The sequence below is a fragment of the Caretta caretta genome, chromosome 1 (assembly GCF_965140235.1).
Source record: "Caretta caretta isolate rCarCar2 chromosome 1, rCarCar1.hap1, whole genome shotgun sequence".
In the NCBI taxonomy this organism is placed as follows: Eukaryota; Metazoa; Chordata; order Testudines; family Cheloniidae; genus Caretta; species Caretta caretta.
Window position 1 is genome coordinate 263,066,161 of NC_134206.1, and position 24,907 is coordinate 263,091,067.

General features: G+C 47.7%; 1 protein-coding gene across 9 annotated transcripts in view; it reads left to right on the top strand.

Moving 5' to 3' along the window:
* Positions 1 to 23,301, top strand: part of PHETA2 (PH domain containing endocytic trafficking adaptor 2) — a 28,099-nt gene extending 4,798 nt beyond the window's left edge. For 3 of the 9 annotated variants that reach the window (XM_048835301.2, XM_048835307.2, XM_048835305.2), the window contains exons 2-4: positions 3,288 to 3,342; positions 4,585 to 4,730; positions 13,074 to 18,477. In XM_048835301.2, the coding sequence (XP_048691258.2) occupies positions 13,078 to 13,878 (801 nt within the window). In that variant the 5' untranslated portion in view covers positions 3,288 to 3,342; positions 4,585 to 4,730; positions 13,074 to 13,077 and the 3' untranslated portion in view covers positions 13,879 to 18,477. Of the gene's footprint in view, positions 1 to 3,224; positions 3,343 to 4,584; positions 4,736 to 9,419; positions 9,473 to 13,073; positions 18,478 to 21,547; positions 21,954 to 22,536 lie in introns of those variants that run through there. The other 6 variants (XM_048835296.2, XM_048835294.2, XM_075124213.1 and 3 more) reach the window with 6 other exon arrangements.
* Positions 23,302 to 24,907: the final 1,606 nt, after the last annotated feature.

Sequence of the window (24,907 nt, forward strand, 5' to 3'; positions counted from 1 at the left end):
CTAGATCTTCAACAGCAGCAGGGGAAATTAGAAATGAACTGCTTTTAGGAGAAAGGATGGTCCCTGGCCTCAAGTTACTTTGTGAAAATCTCTCCTTGAAAGGCTCCTAGAAAAGAGGCAGGAAAAGTGGGAAATGTATACATCAGAGAGGAATGTACAGTGACCTCCGAGTGCAATGTGGGTGCTTGAGGGAAGTGGGCATTCGGGGCACGGGCAGTGCATGTGATGGTTTGTGTGTTTGGAAGTGCGGGGCCGAACACACTGGTTTGTTGTAGTGTGGCTATGGGGCGTTGGACACTCTATGCAGGTTTGTTAGTGAACGAATGCTCATGAGTGCTGGGGCTTTGCACACCGAGGGCTCTGAGTGAGTATAGGAATTCCTTGTGGTTCTGTGTTATTGTAGGAATGATTGTGCGCATGGCAGCTGCATGCCATGATCTGTTGTTTCAGCGGCATGAGGGCTTGGGTAGTAGGCGGTGGTTTGTGTCATGCCGTCTGGAGTGGCAGGGCAGACTATCAAAAACAGGATAGATAGCCCAAACTGGGGGTAGGTTCTATAATTAGCTTTCACCAAGCCAGTGACGAATGTGAACCCCTGGATCACTGTAACAGTCTGACCATGGAGTCACAGATGACAGTTCCCTTAGATTCTCCGGTTTATCTTGCCATCCAAGGAAGCTGGACTTAGTGATAAATGGTCACTTACACCAGGGGTTCTCAACCCTTTTCTTTCTGAACCCTCCCCTCCTCCCCCCGCAACATGGTAGAAAAACTCCACTGCCCACCTGTGCCACAAAAACTGTTTTTCTGCATATAAAAGTGAGGGCCTACATTAGGGTGTAGCAAGCAGGGAAATTGCCCATAGCCCCACACCGATGCCGCCCAGGCTTCGCCTTCGGCCCGGGTGGCAGGGCTCGGGGCAGCGTAGCTTTGGCTTTCTTCCTGGACCCCAGAGAGTCTAATGCCGGCCCTGCTTGGCAGACCCCCAGAAACATGCTCGGGGCCTTCCAGGAGGCCTCGGACCCCTGGTTGAGAACTGCTGAGTTACACCAAAAATCACAAAATGTTCAGGTTGCTCCCATTCCCAAGAGACGAGTCACCTACCCCAGATCACCTGGTACCCTAGACAAAGTTTAGTACAGGATTGGCTGCAGGCATTGTCTATCTAAAGGTTTATAAACTAGGAAAAAGAAATGAGAGAGTTATTTATAGGTTAAAGCAAGCAAACGTGCACATAAATTTGTTGCAATCTAAATCCTAAGAGTGACAGAGTTGTAGAGAGCTGTCAATTCAAAATGTCTTTCAGGACAGATCCACCCAGGGGTAGACCCTGGGATCTCTGGCTTCAGTTTAGTGTCTCTGGCCTTGTGAGAGTTCAAAAAGAAAAGAGATGGAACATTTTCCCGTGACTTTATTTTATTTCCTTCATTCAGCCTCCAAGACCGTAAAAGACAAGCTTTCTTGCTCAAAGCATTTCCAAGGCGCAATAGGGCCATTCACCAGTCCTTTCTATTGCAATGTTCCTTGATGGCCCACCTGATGTTGATGGTTCTTCTGGACGGGTGGGGGGAAACACTCTTCCCATCTCAGTTCACAAGTTTAGAGCAAACATTTTCAAAGTTACAAAGCAAAACGTACACATTTCCTTACAGCCTGGAATAGAGACATTACAGATAAGATTAATGCGTGCAGCAATTTACATACATTCTATACAGTCTAAACACTAAATACATTCTTCGTGGACTGATACCTAATTTGAGCAACACTAAGGACTTGTCTTCGGTTACAGCGCTGCACTGGTGCAGCTGTGCCACTGTAACACTTGGTGAAGACACTATCTATGCTGACGGCTTCTCCTGTTGGCGTAGGTACTCAGAGAGGTGGTAGCTATGGCAGTGGAAGAAGCCCTCCCATCAACACAGTGCTGTCGACACTGGGGATTAGGTCGGTATAACTATGTCACTCAGGGGTGTGAATTTTCCACACTCCTGAGCAACATAGTTATACAGACCGAAGTTTGTAGTGTAGACCAGAACTAACAGACCGAAATGAACTGGTCTGGTCTCCAGCCATGAGTTTGTCAGTTCTTAGCTAATGGCTGCAGCCTTGGCAAGAGCTGGCACCTAGCCTGCCAGCATCACAATTTGTTACCGTAGGATCATTTGGAACAACTAGGCTGAAGGCTGTGTAGTTGTGTCGGTCCAGGGTGTTAGAGAGACAAGGTGGGTGAGGTAATGTCTTTTATTGGACCAACTTCTGTTGGTGAGAGAGACAAGCTTCTCTGTGCAAGCTCAAAAGCTTGTGTCTCTCACCAACAGAAGGGTGTCCAATAAAAGACATTACCTCACCCACCTTGTCTCTTTAATAGGTTGAAGGCATTCGTTTGTGGGGCTGTTTATGAGCAGCGGGGCTGCGTGCGCTAGCCCGGTTATTGTAGAGTCCTCAGAAGTGAGCACTAGTTTGCTGTTGGGTCATTTTGTGGGCTGTTCTGCAAGAGCTGGTAGCTGGGTTGCATGTGCTGATTGGTTGTCATTAAGGCTGTAGGTTCTGTATTTCTATCTTGGGTACTTATGTGGCCCCCCCATTACTGTAGTACGGGAGCACTTCGCAATCTTTTAATGTGTGGTTTTTAGACATTAGGTTTGATGCATGAATTCTTTTGCTATATGGTGGATGAATTTGGACCAATTTTTAGAGATCGCAGTCCAGTCATGGCATCTTTAGTATCCTCTGAAACATTGTCCCTTTTAAAGCTTGTCAGTATCTTTGCTCTACTTTGGAGCTCTGAGCACATGTATCTGCAGCCTTCTCAAACAAAGCTCTGATTTTTCTTTATAGAATCTTTAAAAGTTGTGGGCTTTGGCTACAGGCTGGCGACCACCCACACAGAGAGCCTAGTTCTGAGGCCCTTGAAGTCAACGTGATGTGCACCATCATTGATTATTTTCATTGTTAATCTTGTTTTAAGAGCAGAGGACCTGATTCTTTGTTGTTCACTGGCATCAAACCAGTGTACCTCAACTAACATTAATAGACAGGCACAAAACTAATAGGCCAGATCCTCAGCTGGTATACACTGGCATAGCTCCATTGACTTTAAGGGAGTTATGATCGTTTATACCAGCTGAGAATCTGGCCTAATGTATTTACTTTGCTGTTCATTTATTGTACATTTATTTTCCCTTTTGTGCATGGAAATTCTCCCTCTCCCCCCTTCCTTTTAGATTTTCACTTCTCTGGGAAGAGAGTATTGAAACCACAAAACTTCCCTTTCTGTGTCTCCACAGTTGCATTTGGAATCATGGGCTTAGAAAACTGGCTGATCCTGCTAGCCACCTAGAGGTAACCACATCCTTTATGTGAACAAGATGATTGTTCTTTTTGTGTCTGTAACAGCAAAAAGGTGCCAGGCCATTTGCAGACAAATAAAAACAAAGTCCCTGCACAATATGGGATTTTTCCTCTATGGCTCAGCCTCCTGTATAAATGCCTCTCTGCTGTTGGGAATGGAGACCCTTGAAGAGTTAAGGGTGTTGATTTGTGAATGGTCAGGGGTTGAAGAAAATGCAGAGAGATTCTAGTGCCTGTATTATGAGCAAGAGTGGGGATATACTCTAAGGAGGTCCCTTGTACAAAATCCAAGAGCAGGAGTAAATTCTGAATTCGGTGAAGGGGTATCACCAGCGTTTATTTCCAGTGTTCTCAGATATATAGTAGGTGACATGGAGGGCTTCAGGACATTGTGGGAGGGTAGTGGAGACTTTTTGTGTGTTAATGTATTCCAGTGGCACCCACGATTTATGTGCTCTCTGAACACCCTAAACCAGGGCCTGATTGCCAGCTCACTTACACTGGTCAATGGAATCACTTCCAACTGAAGTGAGAGGAGAAATGGGCCCTGTGTCCCTGCCGGAAGAGCACAGCCTAGGGAGGACCACTTTGGAATATTGGGGGGCGGGGGAGGGGTATTTTATAGTCTAATTGACAGGGCAGGAATGTAGGAGGAGGGGAATCCTGAATGCTGATTGGGTGGAGGTGAAGATCATGGTTTATAATCCAGTTCATCCCTCTTGTTTTGTGCATTTCTTTGTCCTAAATTTTAGCTGGAGAACACATGCCAGCAGGCTGGAAAAGTAAAAGGACCGTTCTCATAACATTGTTATGTATGATCCACTGTATACTGTGTGTTGGATTGCACAGTACAGGGTGCAGATGGTAAACGGAAATGCTTCTGTAAACAAAAAAAGCTGTTCAGAATCCAGAATCTATTTCCAGCCTCGAGAATTAGGTTGCATGTATATATTTCAAAGGAAAACAGTTTAAAATCCATTCTTCTGTCAGCTACTGGCAGTATTGGGCCACACAAGGCTGGATTGGGCTCCAGTTCAGTGTTTCTATCTAGACTGGAACGCCCTTTCCACCCAATAGCTGAATGTCTGAGCTCGGCAGGCGCTGACAGTGTGGTTCAGGTAATCTTGTTGAACGTGTGCTCAGCCCTGTCATTAGTGTGAACTCTGCTCAGGTTCATTCTGTTGACTTTATGATGGGGAATATATATTTGAGTGATGTGACCTTGTGTTTCAGTTCCAAGGTGCCCTGGTCTCTGTCTTCAGTACTTTCCCCTCTGACTGGACGTGGGGAACAGAAGGATGGAGCACTGTGGACCCTTGTCAAAGAAGCAGCCTGTTCAGGGAAGGGGCCAGTGAACTGCAGTCTGACCATCATAGCTGGTAAGGTATGGTATCTCCTTGCCCCCATTCCCGATCCTGTCCACGTTCTGGGCAAGCTAGGCTTCTGCATAGAAGGAAGGGGACTGGACTGAGGGCTGCTGCTGGTCTTGTAGGTGACAAGTGGGAGGGCAGGGAAAGCATTTGCTGCAGAGGGGAGGTAACAGACATTGCTCAGTTTGAAAGATGCCTTCTGTTTATCCTGTCCCATAATACTAGAGTAAGAGAGCACTTGGCGGCATTAAGAGACAACTGATGTAAAAGGAATAAAGGGAAAACACCTCTTAAGTGACACACAATTAATCTGTGGAATTCACTGCTGCAGGATATTGAAGTAAATAGTGAAATTCACAAAAATTTAAAGAAGTAATAATTTATTTGAATAAAACAGAATAAGAGGCCACAAATCTTCAGCTGGTGTAAACTGGCATAGCTCCACTGACTTCAGAGGAGTTGTGCTTTTTTTATGTTAGTTGATGATCTGGCCCAACATCTGCAATGACACTTAGATTAAACATTGTACAATAGACCTCAAGATGATCATTTGCTGGAATCAGGATGAAGTTTCTCCCCATGGTCTAGTACTGCTTTGTAAGGTGCAGTGTTGGGGGTTTACACCTTCCTCTTCAATATTAATTAGTGGCTGCTACCTGAGAAGATTGGACACTGCACTAACTGGCTTAATAGTCTGTTCCAAAGCAGGAGTTGTGTTAAGGAAAGGTTAGCATATGTGACTTGTGACGGGGCAAGGCCAGATGGCTATAGAAAAGTAGTGGGAGATAGATACATTAGCTCCAGGCTAAACAAATCCCTGGTACCAGGTTAAGTGAAATGGGCTGCTCCAGGTCAATGAAGACACCTGGGGCCAATTAAGAACTTTCCAGAAGGCAGGGAGAACGCTAGGTTGATTGGGACACCTGAAGCCAATCAGGGGCTGGCTGAAACGAGTTAAAAACCTCCCAGTCAGTCAGGTGGGTGTGCATGTCAGGAGCTGTGGGAGGAAGTTGCGCTGTTGGAGAAGCTGAGTAGTACACACCATATCAGGCACAAGGAAGGAGGCCCTGAGGTAAGGGTGAAGTGGAGCTTGAGGAAGTGAGGGCTGCTGTGGGGGAAGTAGCCCAGGGAATTGTACATGTCATGTTTCTAAAAGGTCAGCTACCATAGCTGATACTATTAGGGTCCCTGGGCTGGAGCCCAGAGTAGAGGGTGGGTCCGGGCTCCCCCCCCGCTTTGCGCCCTGATTAATCACTGAGACTGGGAGACAACAGAAACTGTGCAAGGAAGGATAACTTCTCCTCACCTCCCTTGCTGGCTTATGATGAAAATGGCTCAGTAGACTGTGACCCTTGTCTCTAGAGAAAGAAGGGTTACGTGGAGGGTCACAGTGAGCCTCTGAGGCTAGCGAAATCTGCCAGGAAACACTGGACCCACGGAGGCAAGGACAGAGCTTTGTCACAGATTCCATTTTGGTCTGGGGCCCACCGTTGTCTAAAAGCAAGCACATCATGCACCAGGAGGAGTGTTACTTAGATACTGCATTCCTGTGAAAACCCCCCCTTGTCTCCAGCCTGTCTCGACTCCCGGTTTCTGTTCTTTGTCTGTTCCTAACTCCCTGCCTCCTGGCCTTGTGATGTGGGCCTCCCATCCTGATAAGAAAGGTTACTGATGCATTGCTTTAGGACCATGTTGTGTAGTTGAAGTAATAGTTTAGCACGGGGAATATACCTAGCAGGGATAGGTGGTAAATAAGGAAAGGGTTTGTCTATTGGCTAAGGTTTCCGATGCACGAGGGCAACGTGCTTTGCTAAAAGGTATATAATCTTTGTATAACGTGCATTCGGGGTCCCCTTCTGACTAGCAGCACCAGCGTAATAAACTTAATATCTTTGGGAACTCTACAGTTGTGGACTTTGTTCCTGTGCCTCAGCCTAGACTCAAACTGCACATGACCTATCAGGTATAATTCGCAACAGTTCTTGGCGACCACGAAGGGACTCTAGGCTCGCCCCAATGAGCGAGACCGCACTCCTCCTCTCGGACAGCTTCAGCCGGCATAGGGTGAGTTCACCTTTGAGAACTCCAAGGAACGGGAGTTTGGGCCGTCGCTTAGGCGATAAGGTGGCACATTGGGAGTTCTTTTGGTTGCCCTAGGATGGGCTCTGGGCAGAGTGTGAGCAGGGGAACCCCTTTGGCTGAGATTCTTGAGAATTGGAAAAATATATCTGGCACCCATGGGTTAGGTAAAAGGAGAGCTGTAATTTTGTGTAAAGTCAAGTGGCCAGCGCTGACTATTCAGACGCCCTTTGGATGGCCACCCGACAGAACTTTTGGACAGGATGAATTAACCTGCCTTAGACAACAGCTGGAGGACAAATATCCAGCTCAAATGGATTATTGGTATGTATGGGATAATTGGGCATATGCCCAAGGTAAGGGGTGCCCCTCGACTTTGGGCTCTGGTACCAGATCTAAGGTTTGTATGCCGCTTATGGGTTCCGCTCCACCCTATGCTGCCTTCCTGCCTCCGTCTCTCCCTTCTACTCCTCACCCTGGCCCCACTCCTCTCCCCGCTGCCGCTCTGTATCCCTCTTTAACCCTGCCTTCTGTGGCACTTCAGGCGCCCCTGATACAGCCGCCCATTATAACACACGGGCCGGACGGCGGGGAGTAAGTGGCTATGGTCACGGTTCATCGCCCTTTCGGCCCTAGGGATCTAATCACCTGGCAGTCGCAGATGCTGAGGTTGTGCGACGATCTGGAACGGGTTCTGCAGACTATCCGATCTGTCTTTACGGCCTTTAACACTAACTGGGCGGACGTTGAGGCCATTTTGCAGACTCTATTTACCCTGGATGAAAGATATTCCATCTTAGATGCCAACCGCCGTTGGGCCGGGGGGCCCAGGGGAGGGCCTGGCTGGCCAGACACAGATCCTGGATGGGATGTCAACGTGGAGGGGGGTAAGGCCACCCTCTCAGCAGCTCGGGAGGGGCTTCTGGAAAGCATCTGCAGGGCAGGTAGTAAGACTGCGAATTGGTCCAAAATTAGAGAGTGCCAGCAAGACTTAAACGAGCATCCATCTGCCTTTTTGGCCCACTTGTTTAAGCAAGTTAGGATGTACGGGGGAGGGGTGGAGCCAGAAGCCGAGGTTAGCCGCACGATGATGGTCTCTTACTTTGTCGATCAAGCGGTGCTGGACATAAAGAAGTATTTCACTAAACATGTTCCCGACTGGCCAGGGAAACCCCTAAGCGAAGTAGTTCTCCTGGCCACTTTTGTGTTTAATGGTAGGGACGAGGAAAAAGCTAAGGAAAAACGTAAGCAAAAGAAGGGGGAAGTAAGTATGTTGGTAGCCGCATTGCAGGTTCCCTTGGGGAATCAGCACTGGCAGGGACATGGGAATACAAGGGGGAGGGGACGCGGGACAGGACGAGGAGGAGGCTGGGGCGGGACAAGGAACGGGAACTGTAATTATTGTAAGCAACCAGGGCACTGGAAGAGGGAATGCCCCCTGCTTCCACGAGGGGCTCCTTTGCAGGATCAGCTGGAGACCGGCTCTTCCTTTCCCCCTAACGCTCCCCAGGACTTTGCTAATCCCCAGTGACTAGAGGCGGAGATTTTGGGAACGTTGGGAGAGTTGGAATGGGATTTCGGGTTACAGTCGCAAATTTATCTAAAAGTTGGGGAACAGCTTGTGCCTTTTTTAGTAGATACCGGTGCCACCCTCTCCACTTTAACTTTTGTTCTGGGCTCTCTTTCCGATACCAAAGTTTGGATGCAGGGTATAAAGGGCAATCCGTGCCCGGCTCCCCTATCCTACCCTGTCCCTGTTGAGCTTGGTTCTTTAAAATTGTCACATAGATTTGTTGTAATGCCAGAGGGCCCCGCGAACCTTCTTGGGCGGGATGTGCTGAGCAAACTGGGGGCACACATATATTGGGCCCCCGAGGGGCTCCGCATGTCCGTCCCGGACTCAGCTGTTGCTTCTCTTATGGCATCGGCTACCCCTGTTCCTGACGTCCCCTCTGAATTGTCCAGTGTTCCACACAGTTTGTGGAGCACGAATTCTACCGATGTAGGCCTTCTTAAATCAGCCGTTCCAGTTAGTCTGGAAACAAGGGACAGACCGCCTCCCTCCGTAAACAATACCCCTTGCCGAGGGAGGCGGAAGAAGGCATTTCACTTCTTATTGACAGCTATTTGACTCAGGGGGTTCTAGTTCCCTGCAGTTCGCCCTGTAATACTCCCATTCTTCCTGTAAGGAAGCCTAAACCGGTACCGGACGGGCGTCCAGTCTATCGGTTTGTTCAGGATCTACGGGCTATAAATGGTTATGTTATAGCCCCCCATCCAGTTGTCCCTAATCCGAGCACCATTCTAACACTGATTCCTCAGTCAGCCACTTGTTTTACTGTCGTAGATTTGTGTGCAGCATTTTTCAGTATCCCTTTGCACCCCGATTCTAATATTTGTTCGCATTCACCTGGAAGGGCCAGCAGCTAACGTGGACACGTCTTCCCCAAGGGTTCTCAGGCTCCCCCACTGTTTTTTCCCGGATTCTCACCGAGGATTTAAAAGATTTTGTCTTGCCTAGTTTGTCTGTCCTAGTTCAATATGTGGATGATTTGTTAATTGCTGCCTCTGATTATAATGCATGTTTAATTGACTCTGTTGTTTTGCTTACTGCCCTAGCCAATAAGGGTCATCGTGCATCTCCATCCAAATTGCAGCTGTGCAAAGATCAGGTAATTTATTTAGGTTTTGTGATTCGGCCTGGAGAGTGTTTACTCTCCCCTGATAGGGTGCAGGCAATCCAGGATTGCCTGTGCCTGACTACGAAAAAGCAGTTGTGGGCTTTCCTGGGGGCTGCGGGGTTCTGCCGACCCTGGATAGTGGCCTTCGGGGAATTGGTGAAACCATTAGTCCAGGCCACCACAACATCGACCCCCGATCCTGTCTCCTGGACCCCGGAAATGGAAGCCGCTTTTGAATCCACCAAGAAGGCTCTGATCTCTGTGCCCGCCTTGGGACCCGGATTACGATAAACCATTTTTCCTCTTCAGCCACGAGCAGCGGGGAGTGGCCAGTGGGGTCCTATTGCAGTACCTAGGGGATCACCCACGCTCCATAGCTTACTATTCTGTACAATTAGACCCTGTCATTCGGGGATCGGTCTCCTGTGTGCGGTCCATTGCCACTGCAGCCCTTATGGTGGAATGGTCACGCCCTATTGTTCTGGGGCACCCTTTGACTGTCTGGATCCCCCACGAGGTTGAGTTTCTTTTAAAACAGCATACAACGCAAGCGCTGTCTCCGCAGCAGGCACGCAAATACGAGCTGATTCTGCTGGCCGTTGACAACATCACCCTTCGCTGCTGCAACGTCCTCAACCCCGCTACACTGACACCCCTTCCGGAGGATGGCACACCGCACCATGTATGTATGGACGTCGTCGCTGAGAGCGTAAGCCTCGCCCGGATTTACGTGACCTCCCTCTGAAAAACCCGGACCTGTCCCTTTTTACCGATGGCTCCTCCTTCTATTTGGAGGGCCAGCGGGTATCCGGCTATTCCGTCACTACTCAGACAACTGTTGTAGAAGCAGCCCCCCTTCCACCTTCCTGTAGTGCATAGGGCGCGGAATTGCACGCTCTTACTAGCGCTTGCTTGCTGTCTGATGGGAAATCTGTTACCATTTATACAGACTCTAGATATGCCTTTGGGGTTTGCCATGCTACGGGCCAGCTCTGGAAACAGCGAGGGTTTCTAACCTCCTCAGGCACTAAGATTGCAAACGGCCCTTTAATCTCTGCACTTTTGGACGCCATTCAAGGTCCTCTCGAACTGGCTGTTGTCCACTGTTATGCTCACCAGCAGTCTGAGAATCCTGTCTCTGAAGGTAATGCCTTGGCTGATGCGGCCGCAAAGACTGCTGCCCTTCAGCCTCTCCCGGTGTCAGCAACTCTTCTTCTGGATACGTCCTTCCAGCCGACGGACTGGACGCACTTGTATGCTGATGTGCCACCTGACGAGCTCCAGGACTGGAAATGTTGGGAAGGCTCTGAAGGTGTCAATAAGGTTTGGCAAATCGGGAACAAACCTATTCTCGCCCGTCACTATCTGCTCTCAGCCGCCCACTATTTTCATTCTTTGGGTCATGCCGGCATTCAGGCCACTGCAGCTGCTATTCTCAAATGTTGGGCAGCGCCTCATATCTATCCGACAGTGAAGCAAGCTCTTGGCTCCTGCTCTACTTGCCTGGCCTTCTCTGCTCGGTCTCGGCTTGATGCCAACACTAAGTGGGGGGGAGACCTTGGGCTAACTTCCGTTTCAGCGATTACAGATGGACTATGCAGAAATGCCTAAAAGCTCGGGGTTTTGCAACCTCCTTGTAATAGTGGATCAACTTTCCGGATGGCCTGAAGCAGGACCAACCAGAAAAGCAGATGCCAGATCTGTGGTAAAATTTCTACTGAAAGACATTGTGCCCAGATTTGGAGTCCCTGAAGTCATCGACTCAGACCGAGGATCGCACTTCACTGCAAAGATTTTAGAGGAGCTGTACCGGTGCCTGGGGATTGCATGACAACTCCACACCCCTTACCACCCCCAGTCCTCTCCCTATTCCCAAGTCCAGTACAAGGATGGGAGGGCAATAGCTTCTTGAATTTAAACAGGGTGTGAATTGAACGCAGTGTTGGATTTGTATTCATACCCCCACATATTTGGGTCAGGGGGTCCCGTTGGTAGGGGTACCTATCCCTCTTAATCGAACACTCCAAGCTAAGCTATGGGCAAACTCTACATTTAAGTGGAATGTTACGATCCAAATATGGTCTATTGATATGGTGGCCCAGCGTAATTATGCTTTATGTGTGTCACGACGTAAGGGCATAGAAAATACAGTTTTTGTGGGGAATTTTGTGGGGTGCAAGGACACCACCCAGATCAGCTCTGGTGCGGCAGGCCCCTCCACCTACTCCGGTGCCCCGTGGTCAGTCCCTGAGGGGTCTGGCTGGTATTGGTTATGCAATCACACAGCGTATAAGGTTCTCCCGGCAGGATGGTGTGGTACATGTACCTTAGGGGCTATAGTACCCGCCGTGACAGTACACCAAACCCTGACCCAGGGAGAGATCCGCAATCTGGTATGGAGGGACCGACGAAGTATTCCTTTAAACCCTCTTTCACAACGGCCCACAGGCTTTCACTCCTTTGTGCATTGGTTTCTGCCATGGTTAGGAGTAAGCGAGCTAGAAAAAGCTATAGTTAACATTTCAGCTGCTTTGGAATTCATGGCAAATGCTACTGCAGACTCCTTATTTGCCCTTCAAATTGAAGTAACTCAGCTATCCCAAACTACATTGCAAAACCGCCTAGCCCTGGACTATCTCCTTGCAAACCAGGGCGGGGTTTGTGCGCTGGTTAACTCATGCTGTTGTGTATATGTGAATCAGCAGCACAGGGTGGAAACTGACATCCACATCCTCATGCAGCAGGCAGTCCTATTCCACCATGTCAGCCTCGACAATACCAGCGCTGGATTCCAGGAGGTCTGGAACTGGCTCACCTCATGGCTACCGGATGTGGGGGCTTGGGGACGGCTTATTTTGTTTTGAATCCTTTTGGCTGTTATTGCTTTTGTGTTATTTTTTTGTATGCCTACAGTGTTGTAGTAATGTGCTGTCGGCAACTGCTAACCCTGCATCGCGGTTACTCAGCCCCGATATAGCTTACTGACGTACAAAAGAAAAGGGGGGACTGTTAAGGACAAGTTAGCATCTGTGACTCCATTTTGGTCTGGGGGCCACCATTGTCTAAAAGCAAGCACATCATGCACCAGGAGCAGTGTTCCTTAGATACTGCATTCCTGTGAAACCCCCCCCTTGTCTCCAGCCTGTCTCGACTCCCGGTTTCTGTTCTTTATCTGTTCCTAACTCTCTGCCCCCTGGCCTTTTGATGTGGGCCTCCCATCCTGATAAGAAAAGTTAATGATGCATTGCTTTAGGGCAGTAATAGTTTAGCAAGGGGAATGTACCTAGAAGGGATAGGTGGTAGATAAGGAAAGGGTTTGCCTATTGACTAAGGTTACCGATGCACAAGGGCAACATGCTTTGCTAAAAGGTATATAATCTTTGTATAACCTGCATTCGGGGTCCCCTTCTGACTAGCAGTGGGGCACCACGCTCGAGTGTAATAAACTTAATATCTTTGGGAACTCTGCAGTTGTGGACTTTGTTCCTGTGCCTCAGCCTAGACTCGAAGTGCACGTGACCTATCGGGTATAATTCGAACCAGTAGTTCCCTGCACTGAACTGACTCCCTTCCTCTGTCTTTGTCCTGCCAGGACAATGAAGCTGAACGAGCGAAGCGTGGCGCATTATGCCACATGTGACTCTCCGGCAGATCATGCTGGCTTCCTCCACAAGCGTGTCGAGCGGCACCACCACCACCACCACGCCACCTCCTACCACCGTCGCTGGTTCATCCTCAAGGGCAACCTGCTGTTCTATTTTGAAGATCGTGAGAGCCGAGACCCCCTGGGGCTTGTTGTGCTGGAGGGCTGCACCGTGGAACTGTGCGAGGCTGCCGAGGAGTTTGCCTTTGCCATCCGCTTTGATGACGCTGGTGCCAAGGCCTACGTGCTGGTGGCTGACTGCCAGGCCGCCATGGAGGGATGGGTGAAGGCGCTTTCGCGAGCCAGCTTTGATTACATGCGTTTGGTGGTGAGAGAGCTGGAAAAGCAACTGGAGGATGCCCGTAAGAGCTTGGCTGCCTGCTACAAATCTCCAAGGAAGTCATCATCTGGCAGAAAAAGGCATTTGTCCAATCCTGCTATGGCGCTCGTCCAGGAGCAGCCTCCCATCTTGGAGAACGGTTACTCTACATGGGGCAGTGGTTACCTCCCTGCAGGGGCCTCCTGTGCTGACCACGATGGGGGGTGTTCCAAACCCCCGCCTCTGCCTCCTCGCCGGCGCTTGGCAGCTGGCAGTGGATGCGGAGCACTCGTCACTGGCCTCTCTTTGACTGGGCAGGAAAGCCCCATGTCTCCGGAGACAGCCTGTTTCTCCAAGCTACACAACTGGTACGGTCAGGAGATTGCAGAGATAAGGAGGGAGTGGCTGGAGAGCCAGAGGAGTGGGGAACTGTGAACTGGGGAAGGCAAGGCATGGAGTGACACCAAGCCCATTTCGACATTATCGTTGCTGTACTTGGTGACCCCTCTCCCATCCAGGAGAATAGCCAAATAAGTGACAATGTTTTCTCTCCTTCCTTTCTGGAATCATTGCATGTTGGGTGGGTGAGTGAGGTTGGGATCTAGGAGAGACACCAGTCTTCCCAAGACCTCGTTTTCACCTTTGAGCCCTCAGACAGTGTATGTTCCCCTGTGGAATATTGCAGCAGGGCTGTAAAGTGTCAGAAACTGTAGATTTTGAATCTGGGATGGAGATTGTGGAGTGGGGTGTGTGTGACCAGACTTGCATACACAAAATGGGCATCACTCTGCTTCCGTTCAGGTGGCTGTTTTTATTCCCTACCAATCTGGACTGGATGGAGTGGTGTGTTTTATTGTGGCTGTTTTTATTCCCTACCAATCTGGACTGGATGGAGTGGTGTGTTTTATTGTTACGCTTTCTTTGAGTAATCTGTTCTGATTTATCGTCAGCAACTGAATGTTTGCTTAGGTTAGAGGTAAGGAGCATCTATTGCCTGGTAACTTTTAGAAAATGGCTTCTTATGTCACACTCACATTCCTTCTGAGCCCCAGAGTAATCAATGGTGAATTAAGACTGGATTGAACAGAGTGGCTGAACTGGGCCCTTTGCTCTGAAGAGCACCTGAAGGTGTGTAGCTCTCACACCTCTCACTGGCCTGGACTCAAGCAGATTTGGGGCTGCATTGTTTTGGCTGGTCCATGGGCCATATTTCACCTTAATCAATCCCTGATGGTGCTTTGCCTTAGTCTCAGTCTATCTGATTTGAATGGGTTCAGATTTATGGATATAGGACTCCCCAGCCTTCAAAACTAGGATCAGATTCTTATACAATATATCCAATAATGAATTATAGTATGGGTTGGCTAAAGAGAAGAAACATAAAAGGCCACCAAAGGATTCTGGATCATATGGTTGTATCAAGCATGAGGGCAGGTGTGACTCAATAACCAATAATTATTTACACAAGTCTGTGGTACCAACCGTTCCTCCCCTAGTAAATTCTTGACAGAGGTGAGGAGTGCAGGGATCTGTCACTGCCCATCTCGTTGCATATTATAGAATTAGCATATTTACAAGTGTATTTTAGGTGCTGTAGTATTTATGGTGGGTAAGAGGATGCAGTGTGAGGTAGGGGCATGGTGATACTTGGGTGCGCACCATCTTTCACAAAAAAACTCAAACCAAACCCTGCTAAACCCATCAGACACACTTGCAGAGACCCCCACAAACTCATATTTTCCCCTCTCTGAATGTGAGCTTGGAAGCAAGACTCCCAGAGAGGCAGCAAATTCTGGACTGAACCAAAGGTCAGGAGACCAGAACTCCCAAATTCTAATCTTGCTCTAGCACTGATGTGCTGTGGCGCCCTGGCCAAGTCAATTAACCTCAGACTCTCCTTCTGTAAAATGGGGATAATAATACTTCTTTACCTCCCAAAGGCTTCTGTTGTTAACCTCAGTACAGTGTGTTGATTGTGCAAAGTGTTGTATGTGGTACATGGTCACAGTTCTTAGGGTATGGCTGAGGACACTAATTGTCCAGACCCAAATTTTGGCTGGGTCTTTCTGATGATACTGTAGCTGAGCCCCAACTCCCAAAAGTGGGGTCTCATCACTGGAACACACACATACAACGCAGAAGGGGAGGAGAAAATCAGTGGAGGAGGGACAGAGATAATCGTGCACTCTGTAGGGATGGGGTAGAGGGGGAAGGGCATGAAGAGAGGCATTTGGGGTTAAGAGAGACTCACCAGTGTGTCACTGACGCTGTTGTGAATCAAGTCCATAGGGTCTATAAATGAAAATGAGTTGAGAGAGAGGCTGCTAGGCCACAAATTGCTGTTAAAAAGGTAGTTGGGCTTCGGCGGGGATAAAGATACATGGACAAATAGCCCAGGGACTGTGTAAAAAGCTGGTGGCAAATATTATGTAGAGAGAGTATTTATAATTTTCCTACTCCTTCCTTTTATCCTCTTACTAAGAACTTTGTTTCAGAGCAGAACATGGTGTGCAGACCCCTGCTACCAGCCAAAGAATGTTTTTAACAATGTTTTTAATTACATGTACCATTAATGAACCATACCGTGACAGCAATGAGCGTCTCTGGCTTGTGCACTAATAGGCTACTGGGGCACTTCTTGGCTGGTTGAAGCATTCAGCCTTGTTCTTCACAATGTGCAGGAGAAGCTTCCAAAAGCACAAAGGGAGTCACGCCCCCAACTTCCAATGCTTTGGGTGCCTAGCACCCTGTTGTAAATCTCAAATGGCGCAACTTTGATCTGTGAACAACATAATCTGTGTATCTCTTATTCACTGCTGCATTTCGGTTTCTTTATAACGTTCTTTGGCTGAAATCCCCACCCCTTTACCTGTATCATATCTACTGCATTCATGAGTTAAAGGGGACGCTGCCAACTAGTGCAGGCTCCAAGTTCTGTTTTGTCCTGGGGTTTTTTGGTTGGGGTTGGGGATGCAGAAAGTGTTTATAAAAGTTAATGTGGAGAGAAATATTTTTGAGACTTTTTAAAGTCAATAAAAACCAGCTGTATTTGGAAGGTTAAGCCTTCCCTGTCACTGTTGGAAACCCAGAGACACCAGCACTTTGCTGGTGCCTGAGAACCATGAAGTGAAAATGACTGAAAGAGAAAATAAGTAATCCAGCCTGTTTTGCTGTTGGAGCTGAAATTGGAATAGTATAATTGATTTAAGTCAGTTTTATTTTTAAGATTCTTCTCATTTTAATAAGACTAAGTAGTGTTACTAATACTCCTAAAAGCTTTATTTTAATATTTTTATTTTGCCTATCCCATTACATAGTTTTCATGCTATCTGGCTTCATAGCTAGTATGTGTGCTAAATAGTTATTTTTGGAGTGTGACCCACAGTGTTCTCTTCAAGCATCCAGTGTTTTTCTAATGATTTTTTTGGTCTTTATATCCCTAAGTCCTGTGAACCAGGGGCAGGATACCAGTGTCTGTGTTTGGGATAATTTTGTTTATTAATGATCAGAAACTAAAACATTGAGTGATATTTGTGCTTCCCCTACAAATGTTTTTGAGACTTCATTTGGTTATGGGGTGCAGCATGACTTTAGATGCACTGATTTAGGGTTTTCCTCATCCCTTTCCCACCTCAGTTTCATATTAGGTATTGGCACCTGGTGTCTTTAAAAAAAAATCATATTTGGGTCTGTGCAAAGATCTGCTCATGTGTAGTTAGTTTTCTTTGCTGGCTGAGCAAAGGCAAGAGCTCCTTTAGGCGGGGGATCAGTTAGCTAGTGTGTGTGTGCACCACTGCCTTCTATTGGATAGAATATCAAACCTGCTTATCAGTCCAGCTGGCTGTGCCCTTGAACTGCTCCCTAGGCAGAAGGTGAGGACTTCTGTTCCCTGATATTGCAGTTGAGTTGGTTAATGGACCATTCTGCCTTTGCATCTTCAGGCACAGATCATTACAGGGCAAGGGAGACACGTCATTGCCTGCCAGCACAGTCTCCCCTGCAAAAATTTGAGACATAGCTTTTAGCCAAACTTTTTTCTCCCAATCATTTAGGTTAGGGCTGCTTATTCTTTTACCCCCCCCCCCACCCCTTTTCATTATTCTTAAACAGTGAAAATCTCTGAACAGAACAGAATTTCTAGCAAAAGAGGATTGAATATTTTAAAGTTTGATAGCTGTCCCTCTGAAGTTATTCAAGATGCTGTCTTTTGCAATAAATCTTTGGTACAATATGAAAAGCTCTTTCTGTCATATATGGGAAGAAAATGTTTGATAACATTTCAGTAATAGAGGGAGGCTGGTGGTTCTGGTATGTTTTTCACGAGCTCTGCCAAAGATTGGGTCTGATCCTGCCAAAGTAATAATTGAAGTCATTGTACTCTTCTGAGGAAGGGTTTTCATCTCCAGACCTGTTTGCTTTATAGCTTTATTTACCTACACTTTGTTGTTAAAAAAAAATCCAACCACTATGATGTTTACCATTTGGTTCAAATTGAGACAGGGCTGATAGTAACCAAAATACGTCATCTGGTGGACTCATGTGAATTTAGGGTTGCAGACTATTTCCCAGTGGCATACTTGTTCCCAGCCAATTGACGTGTTTTTTGTGATGTTTTAGTAGAGAGGCCAAAGGTTCAAATAGCCATGGAGATTGACCTGCCTGCTCACCCATACAGGTGGCATCTCCAGACGAGTAACGGGAGGTGATGGTCGGAAGCTTGCACCTATGGTGTATTTGGTCTGTGGATTAAGTGGAGATGAGTCTCCAGCGCTGCTAATCTAGCATCTTTCGCCAGCACCAAATTCACTTGTAAAATCTGTACAATTTAACAAAGAACACTAAAAACAACTTGCAGTATGTTTCTCTCTAGTTACCTTGAAGTGTTTAAGTACTTTAAGTAGATATTGTATTTTTTTAAGAAGGCAGTTTTGCATGGCCTTTATTTTATATAAAAACAGTATATTATTGTGCATTTAATTGTTAACATTTGTATTTTAAGCTAGTAATGGTAAATAAACAGGTTTTGAATTCGGACTGTGTATTGAGATCGATTGAATCAGAGAGACAGTTTTAAATGACCCCCAACATCAGGGCTACCACAGCCTAACAGCTCTAGCCACTCATAACTTTTTTTTGCAGATATTCAGCTTCTGTTTTCCTTTGCTTAATTACATGTTCCATTCCAAACATTGGTGCACCTTTTGACTGGAGTTGTGTAAAGCTGTGTTTTTCTTTGTATAGTAACCAGGCTGTGGGGGGAAATAAATGAGCTGAGGGATGGAATTACAGAGCCCTAGTGAGGACACTCAGTGTCTTGGAAGCATGGGCTCCGTATACTATATGCCAGCATTACTTCATCTGCCACTGATGTGGAATGTAGCAGCTATTTAACATTACACTGCAGTGTACAGATCCAAACAGATCAAGACATCAATAAAAAATCTGACATAAAAGAAACTACATGGGAATTTTAGGTTAAAAGAATGCAATTATTAAAATTGCATCCGATGAAGTGAGCTAAAAGAAAAGGAGTACTTGTGGCACCTTAGAGACTAACCGATTTATTTGAGCATAAGCTTTCGTGAGCTACAGCTCACTTCATCAGATGCATACTGTGGAAAGTGTAGAAGATGAAGTGAACTGTAGCTCACAAAACCTTATCCTCAAATAAATTTGTTTGTCTTTAAGGTGTTACAAGTACTCCTTTTCTTTTTGCGGATACAGACTAACACGGCAGCTACTCTGAAACCAATTATTCTTGTTAGCCCTAATGTCCTAGACAGATCCTCAATACTCTCTACTCTAACAAAAATGCTTTCTCGATATAACAGCCAAGCAATAAGGGCCTTGGTTTTATCTCAAAGACGGCAGCACGGTATTCGAGCACTAACACAATACTGACTCGGAAAAGTGTGCCCTGTGGTGCTTCAGGTCTTCCTGCTGTACACAGGTTTTCATTTAAAGGTCTTCCATCCAAACTCTGACCCCGTTTAGCCTATGTAATCTGATGACAGTGCCACAGCCAATGAGGAACAGTCTGTCTGGTTAGGCTTTTTCTGTTCATTAAAGGATCTAGTCCAGGGGTTCTCACAACAAAATTTTTGATGGCCTCACAGAGCGGCCACTAACTCTTGCTGGTGGCCGCTCTGACAGTGTTTCCTAAAATACTTTAGGAAACACAAATGAATATGCACATATACATGTCCAAATCATTGTAATTTATTTATGTAGGATTTTTTTTTGTAGACTCAATAATAAACATAATAGACAGTTGTCTTTATTCTTTACTGGACCTAAGCGGAATAAAAATACAAATAAGGTGCTTTGCATGTTCTTGTCTTTTTTCTTATTGTTTCTTTTGTATTTTTGGTTGCTTTTTTTTTTTTTTTAGACTTGCTAGCTACTAAGTCTGCTGTGAAAAGTGATATTAGCAAACACACAAATATCACTTTTCACAGCAGATTTACTCAGCCCTGGCAATCCCGGGGACAAACTGAGCCCTGGATGGGGAGGTGGGTAAGGAGGCAGTGGGAGCCAGGGGCAATGGGGCACTAGGGGAGGCAGCAGGGGCCAGATGTGATGGGAGGGGTGGTGAGCTCAAGGAATGAAGCCCAAAGCCCTCTGGCTGGAGCCTGCTATGTGCAACCCCAGGGCTGAAGCCCAACCCCACCGCAACCCTGGGAAGGTGGGAAACTCACTGGTTGCCTGCTCCTCCAGCTTGTGTGTCCCCAGAGAGGGGCCACTGCTTCCCCCCCACCCCAAGCCACCCAAGAGGCTGTAGCCGCAAGAAAAGCCCCTGGTGGCCACATTTGAGAAACACTGAAAGTCCATTCTACTGTGTCAGAGGCTGCCTCTTCAGGAGTGTGGCTAAGGAGATGTGACAGTGATTCCACTGGGAGGGTGGGGTCCTTGCAGAGCCTGCTGTGAGTCAAGAACCCCTTAATGCCAACTGGGTTACAGGAATATCCAGACACTGGTATGTGCATTCTGGTTCACCAAAGAATGTTGTGTGAAGTTTTAAATTAAAGCTGGGGTCACACTGGTCATTACTAGCATTGCAAATATATGTTTAGGTATTCAAAATATGTTTGTAGATTCTATATCACAGCAGAGGTGGAGAAATAGACTTTCTGTCAGACGAGAGATGATTATTCACCTGTCTCTCAGTCTGGATGTTAGTTAAGCATTGTAAGCAAACACAATGGATGCCCATTTACATATGTTTCAGAATAGCAGCCGTGTTAGTCTGTATCCGCAAAAATTTGTTAGTCTCTAAGGTGCCACAAGTACTCCTGTTCCATTCACATATGAAATCAACAGATAAATGTGAAGTCAGCAGCAGTAACCAGGAAAATTAAGCCATGAGTGGTTATCCCATCTGAGTAGAGTGTGCACTTTGGGGATATAAGTAGAAGGCAAAGACGACACACCCTTTATCCTGCACCTAGGAGATAGACAGTGCATTTAACATTCATGAAAATGGGACCTCAGCCAACCTTGGCTCAAATGCTGCAGAGGACTTTGAGGGGTGAGAGAAACTTCTTGAGCCCTGGTCTACACTAGGAGTTTAGGTCGAATTTAGCAGCGTTAAATCCATGTAAACCTGCACCCGTCCACACGATGAAGCCCTTTTTTTCGACTTAAAGGGCTCTTAAAATCGATTTCCTTACTCCACCCCTGACAAGTGGATTAGCGCTTAAATCGGCCTTGCTAGGTCGAATTTGGGGTACTGTGGACGCAATTAGATGGTATTGGCCTCCGGGAGCTATCCCAGAGTGCTCTATTGTGACCGCTCTGGACAGCACTCTCAACTCAGATGCACTGGTCAGGTAGACAGGAAAAGGCCCGCAAACTTTTGAATTTCAATTTCCGGTTTGCATGGTCACCTCCAGCTTGCCATGCTGGCCAGAGCTCATCAGCAGAGGTGACCATGCAGAGCTCATCAGCAGAGGTGACCATGATGGAGTCCCAGAATCACAAAAGAGCTCCAGCATGGACCGAACGGGAGGTATGGGATCTGATGGCTGTATGGGGAGAGGAATCCGTGCTATCAGAACTCCGTTCCAGTTTTCGAAATGCCAAAACATTTGTCAAAATCTCCCAGGGCATGAAGGACAGAGGCCATAAGAGGGACCTGAAGCAATGCAGTGTGAAACTTAAGGAGCTGAGGCAAGCCTATCAGAAAACCAGAGAGGCAAACGGCCGCTCTGGGTCAGAGCCCCAAACATGCCGCTTCTATGATGAGCTGCATGCCATTTTAGGGGGTTCAGCCACCACTACCCCAGCCGTGTTGTTTGACTCCTTCAATGGAGATGGAGGCAACACAGAAGCAGGTTTTTGGGATGAGGAAGATGATGATGAAGAAGTTGTAGATAGCTCACAGAAAGCAAGCGGAGAAACCGGTTTTCCCGACAGCCAGGAACTGTTTCTCACTCTGGACCTGGAGCCAGTACCCCCTGAACCCACCCAAGGCTGCCTCCCAGACCCACCAGGCGAAGAAGGGACCTCTGGTGAGTGTACCTTTTAAAATACTATACATGGTTTAAAAGCAAGCATGTGAAAGGATTAATTTGCCCTGGCATTTGCGGCTCTCCTTGATGTACTCCCAAAGCCTTTGCAAAAGGTTTCTGGGGAGGGCAGCCTTATTGCGTCCACCATGGTAGGACACTTTACCACTCCAGGCCAGTAGCACGTACTCGGGAATCATTGTAGAACAAAGCATTGCAGTGTACGTTTGCTGGCGTTCAAACAACAGCCGTTCTTTATCTCTCTGTGTTATCCTCAGGAGAGTGATATCATTCATGGTCACCTGGTTGAAATAGGGTGCTTTTCTTAAGGGGACATTCAGAGGTGCCCGTTCCTGCTGGGCTGTTTGCCTACGGCTGAACAGAAATGTTCCCCGCTGTTAGCCACGGGGAGGGGGGAGGGGCTAGCCACGTGGTGGGGGGAGGCAAAATGCGACCTTGGAACGAAAGCACATGTGCTGTGTATGTAATGTTAACAGCAAGGTTTACTGTGAAAGAGTGTAGCCATTGTTATTTAAAAAGACACATTTTCTAGACCACTGTCTCTTTTTTTTTTTTTCTCCGCCAGCTGCATGTGTTTCAAGGATCACAGGATCTTTTCCTTCCCAGAGGCTAGAGAAGATTAGAAGGCGAAAAAAACGCACTCATGATGAAATGTTCTCTGAGCTCGTGCTGTCCTCCCACACTGACAGAGCGCAGACGAATGCGTGGAGGCAGACAATGTCAGAGTGCAGGAAAGCACAAAATGACCGGGAGGAGAGGTGGCGGGCTGAAGAGAGTAAGTGGCAGGCTGAAGAGAGGGCTGAAGCTGAAAGGTGGCGGCAGCGTGATGAGAGGAGGCAGGATTCAATGCTGAGGCTGCTGGAGGATCAAACCAATATGCTCCAGCGTATGGTTGAGCTGCAGGAAAGGCAGCAGGAGCACAGACCGCCGCTACAGTCCCTGTGTAACCAACTGCCCTCCTCCCCAGGTTCAATAGCCTCCTCACCCAGACGCCCAAGAACATGGTGGGGGGGCCTCTGGCCACCCGGCCACTCCACCCCAGAGGATTGCCCAAGCAACAGAAGGCTGGCATTCAATAAGTTTTAGAGTGCAGTGTGGCCTTGTCCTTCCCTCCTTCACCACCCCTCCTGGTGCTTCTCTCCTCCACCACCCCTCCAGGGCTACCTTGGTAGTTATCCCCCTATTTGTGTGATGAATGAATAAAGAATGCATGAATGTGAAGCAACAATGACTTTATTGCCTCTGCAAGCGGTGATCGAAGGGAGGAGGGGAGGGTGGTTAGCTTACAGGGAAGTAGAGTGAACCAAGGGGCGGGGGGGGGGGGGGGGGGTTCATCAAGGAGAAACAAACAGAACTTTCACACCGTAGCCTGTCCAGTCATGAAACTGGTTTTCAAAGCTTCTCTGATGCGCACCGCGCCCTCCTGTGCTCTTCTAACCGCCCTGGTGTCTGGCTGTGCGAAACCAGCAGCCAGGCGATTTGCTTCAACCTCCCACCCCGCCATAAACGTCTCCCCCTTACTCTCACAGATATTGTGGAGCGCACAGAAAGCAGTAATAACAGTGGGAATATTGGTTTCGCTGAGGTCTAACGGAGTCAGTAAACTGCGCCAGCGTGCTTTTAAACGTCCAAATGTACATTCTACCACCATTCTGCACTTGCTCAGCCTGTAGTTGAACAGCTCCTGACTACTGTCCAGGCTGCCTGTGTAGGGCTTCATGAGCCAGGGCATTAAGGGGTAGGCTGGGTCCCCAAGGATAACTATAAGCATTTCAACATCCCCAACGGTTATTTTCTGGTCTGGGAATAAAGTCTCTTCTTGCAGCTTTTGAAACAGACCAGAGTTTCTGAAGGTGCAAGCATCATGTACCTTTCCTGGCCATCCCACGTTGATGTTGGTGAAATGTCCCTTGTGATCCACCAGTGCTTGCAGCACTATTGAAAAGTACCCCTTACAGTTTATGTACTCGCCGGCTTGGTGCTCTGGTGCCAAGATAGGGATATGGGTTCCGTCTATGGCCCCACCACAGTTAGGGGATCCCAATTGCAGCAAAGCCATCCACTATGACCTGCACATTTCCCAGGGTCACTACCCTTGATATCAGCAGATCTTTGATTGCATTGGCTACTTGCATCACAGCAGCCCCCACAGTAGATTTGCCCACTCCAAATTGACTCCCGACTGACCGGTAGCTATCTGGCATTGCAAGCTTCCACAGGGCTATTGCCACTTGCTTCTCAACTGTGAGGGCTGCTCTCATCTTGGTATTCTTGTGCCTCAGGGCAGGGGAAAGCAAGTCACAAAGTTCCATGAAAGTGCCCTTACGCATGCGAAAGTTTCGCAACCACTGGGAATTGTCCCAGACCTGCAACACTATGCGGTCCCACCAGTCTGTGCTTCTTTCCCGAGCCCAGAATCGGCGTTCCACCGCATGAACCTGCCCCATTAGCACCATGATGCCCACATTGCCAGGGCCCATGCTTTGAGAGAAGTCTGTGTCCATGTCCTCATCACTCATGTCACCGCGTTGACATCGCCTACTCGCCCGGTATCGCTTTGCCAGGTTCTGGTGCTGCATATACTGCTGGATAATGCGCGTGGTGTTTAATGTGCTCCTAATTGCCAAAGTGATCTGAGCGGGCTCCATGCTTGCCGTCATATGGCGTCTGCACGGAAAAAAGGCGCAGAACGATTGTCTTCCGTTGCCCTGACGGAGGGAGGGGCGACTGACAACATGGCTTACAGGGTTGGCTTACAGGGAATTAAAATCAACAAAGGGGGTGGCTTTGCGAGAAACTGAATGGCCCCCTCAAGGATAGAACTCAAAACCTCAAGGATAGAACTCAAAACTGGGTTTAGCAGGCCATTGATTTCACAGAGGGAGGGACGAGAAAATGAATACAAAACAAATCTGGTCTATTTCTTGTTTTGAGCC